The sequence below is a fragment of the Gobio gobio genome, assembly GCF_949357685.1.
Source record: "Gobio gobio genome assembly, chromosome: 5".
Lineage (NCBI taxonomy): Eukaryota > Metazoa > Chordata > Actinopteri > Cypriniformes > Gobionidae > Gobio > Gobio gobio.
The window spans coordinates 29,424,416-29,427,935 of NC_137101.1; the positions used below are offsets into that span (position 1 = coordinate 29,424,416).

Genomic DNA, 3,520 nt, shown 5'->3' on the forward strand with positions numbered 1-3,520 from the left:
TCATTATTTACAAACCAGTTATTTAGGAGTTGTCAGCGGTTCATAAGATCATTCAGAAAGTGTAAGCAAAGGATTAATAAACTATCTAAATCTACATTTATACATCTTATTATTTAGACATATAGAAGTAGTTACTCAGTGTGTTAATAAATGCTTTATTAACATGTATTCCTACTGTAATTCATGATTAATTCAGGTAGTTATAAAACATTTAGTAGTTGTCAGTTAACTATTTCTGTGAGCTAATCTAAAGTGAGGACTATTTATGCCTTGTAAAGCATTTACAAATGAGATTTAAAGGCTCAGTTCTCTTCTAAACAGAAAAAGGAAATGAACAATGCAGAGGGTTACAGAACATAGATATATTTATTTCAGGAGGTACAAAAATGTGCAACTGTACACTTGATATAAAATGAAAAAAAAAAACATCTGCAGTATCAAAAATAAAATAACAAGGAAATAAATAAGCAACAAGATTAACAAATAATAACAAAATAAGCAATAAATTAAATATAAGCAACAAAAATAATATTTACGTAAATAAATTAAGCAGCAAAACAAAAAAATAGAATGAAGAAAACAAGCAATATTTTGGTGTGGTAAGGCTTTCTTGTTTCTGTTAGTGTTGCAAAATCAATTTCAAACTGAAGACTTACAATTAGCTGAGATAGAAAAACAAATATACTCAACTGATAATCAAACGATATATGAAATGTACGTTATATCAATTCTTGCCATCTCTCAACACTTGTACTGTCTTGAAATGTCATGAATCAATCTGCCAAATGCACCATCTTTGTTTTTCTTTGCCAGCCATTCATTCCACTCAATCACTGCAAGGTGGTCAGAAAGTAAACTCTCAGTTCGATTTCCCCTGAGCCTCCAGATCTGCTCCTTGTAGGATCTCCAGGCCCTCTCAATATGCTGGGTATGAGCACCAGTGTAGGGATCTACATACCACCTGCTGTGGTTGACAGTGTGATGGTTGTACCCTAGTGCAGGGAGCGTGCGATAAGCACGCCACTCGTCACTGATAATTGATGACCCAGGCCTCACATGATGTGCAATCAATGGGACTAGATGACTTCGAGATCTTCTCTCCACAAGACGAAGAATAGGTTTTCCAGATCTTTGCTGATGACGATGCCTGACACCTAACATCCCAAATACCCACTTCTTTCTTTTCCACCCTCCAGCCATTCTACCTCTACCATACTAATGGAGAAGAAACACAAGAAACACAGACATACACAGATACATTATAATTAACAATACCTTTGGTGTAGTACATATTTATTTAAAGTGGCTATATAACATACCTTTCTTTTGTGCCGAAAATGGCTTTCGTCGATCACAACAAACTCCCTTCTTCCACCAATCTGCTGGCCTGTACGCCTTCTCATCCTTTCAACTGCTGTGACACAGACTTCCCTTATTTTCTTTGCCATTTTACTAAGAGTTGCTGAACTGCCTGCAATGCTGTCATCCATCATGTCTATCTGCCGTAACCGTAGACCCTGAGAAAACCTTTGAAGTCAAATAGAACATGTTGTTTATGAGCGCTTTCATGTAAAATAATTGACATTGTATGCATTATTTTAAATATTTCACATTTTATGAAAATTACAAAGAGAACAGCAAGAAAGTGAGTTTATGATATACATATTTATATTACTTGTTATTACTTGCATACCTGTACATGAATTGCATCCACTTACTGAAGGAGACCTTTGATCCACTGAAGATTGATTTGTGCCTGACAGACATTTGTTTTGCCTTTCCCTCATGAGCTGCTTGTCGACAAATCCTATTGTAACAAATCAATAATAAAATACTGTTTTTAGAAAGGAGATTCATGCAGTTGTGTTTTAGTGTCCAACATGATCACAGACATTGCAAATTATTTAATATACTTAATTAATTAATTCAATATACATTTATATCTTACCAAGCATATTGATCTCCAGTGTTTCTCCTTTTCTTCATTTTCATGTCTCGATGACATATTCTGCATTTGATTTTTGCTTTTAGCAGTTTCCTTTTCTGAAGCCACTTAATCAGCTTCATGGTTGTCTTTAGAGAACTGTGCAAATTAATAAGCTTCTTTAGCCGGGTAAATCTCATTTTTTTTAATTAAACAATTTCTTAAGATATTTTATAGTGACAGCAAGTTTGTGATTTGATGGTTGGGAGAAATCGCGCTCCTGCTTTCATACGTAATCAATGTGGGACAAACAAAGGAAAACCCGCGCTGCTCGCGTGTTCTAACGTCATCAATGAAGGACAAAGGAATGGTGCAGCGGTGTGTTTCTGACATGGAGAACTCCGAAAAAAGTCGAAAAGGCGTGCGGACGCGGGGCAAAAAGAATGCCAGCGTGGAAATGGATGCAATGGATGAGATGTCCGTCAGTGGCAGTAGTGGTGAGTATGTAATTCTGTTTACTGGCACAAATTATTGATAATAGCTAACAAGCTATTCACTAGTTAGAGGCCCTGGGGGAGAGTGGGGGGTGGGGGTGGGGGTGGGGGGAGTGCACCGCATGCACTCTCGGGAAGCCTGGCTATCAACGGGTGAATTTTGTAATTACATTTTTGACTCTCTTTGTGTAATGTACAGAGTGTGATGAAAGTTTGTTAGACAACAAGAAAGTAAATAGAACATTCTCAGTTCATTAAATAATGTAGAGTTACTTTCAATTAGGTGTCTCCATGGCCCCCACTGCACATCTGGCAGACAAAAGAAAATCCCATGAGTTGGAAATGTGTAAGCTGAGAGTAGAGTGGCAAAAAGAGAAGATTGATGAGCTGACCAAGGAGAGGGACTATCTAAAAGAGCAACTGGCGTCAGGTAAGTCTCACAACATGTATTTAAATTATACAGTTGAGTTTTATTATGTGAGGGATAGTTCAAGCAAAAATTTAAATTAGCCCATGATTTACTCACTCTCAAGTCATCCTAGGTGTATATGACATTCTTCTTATATTAAAAAAGTCCAGGCTAATCCAAGCTTTATAATGACAGTGAATGTTTTTGAAGTCCATAAAAATGCATCTGTCCATCATGCGGCTCTGGGGTTTTAAAGGGGTGGTAAACCACGATTTCACTATTCTAACTTAAGCTAGCGTGTAATGTTGCTGCTTTAGCATAAACAACATCTGCAAAGTTACAACGTTCAAAGTTTAAAGCAAAGGGAGATATTTGCTTTTAAAGAAATCAGTTTCTAAGAACTACAGCAAACGGCCAGTAGGCGACTACACACATTCCTCCAGGGTTGGTGACATCACCAGGCCCAATATTTACATAAACCCCTCCTCCGAGAATATTAAATAAGGGGGGGTGAGGCCATTTTGTATTGCGGCGCTGTTGTGGTATAGTTAGGCTGGAGTGAGACGAGCACCTATCGTTACAAACACTAACGTTAAAATCTCAACAGCGAACCTGGCATTAGTGTAAATGATTCTTTGATTAGAGCTTTTATGTATTATTTATCTACAGGCATGCTAAACATGATTCTGTGTG

General features: G+C 37.1%; 1 protein-coding gene across 1 annotated transcript; it reads right to left on the reverse strand.

The window, feature by feature from the left end:
- Positions 1-545: 545 nt before the first annotated feature.
- On the reverse strand, positions 546-1,802 carry LOC307126856 (uncharacterized protein). Its single transcript, XM_079817651.1, has 3 exons — positions 1,694-1,802; positions 1,320-1,527; positions 546-1,215 (listed from the first exon to the last, which is right to left on the reverse strand). Exons 1-3 carry the CDS (start codon positions 1,765-1,767, stop codon positions 742-744), a joined length of 756 nt encoding a protein of 251 aa, XP_079673777.1. The 5' UTR covers positions 1,768-1,802; the 3' UTR covers positions 546-741.
- Positions 1,803-3,520: the final 1,718 nt, after the last annotated feature.

What these genes read in the sequence shown, in the direction of transcription:
- LOC307126856 (XM_079817651.1), bottom strand. Translation starts at nt 1,767, where the DNA reads ATGTCTGTCAGGCACAAATCAATCTTCAGTGGATCAAAGGTCTCCTTC. An exon ending in TGGATGCAATTCATGTACAG is followed by an intron (nt 1,528 to 1,693) that starts GTATGCAAGTAA and finishes TTGACTTCAAAG; the next exon opens with GTTTTCTCAGGGTCTACGGT. An exon ending in ATTTTCGGCACAAAAGAAAG is followed by an intron (nt 1,216 to 1,319) that starts GTATGTTATATA and finishes CTTCTCCATTAG; the next exon opens with TATGGTAGAGGTAGAATGGC.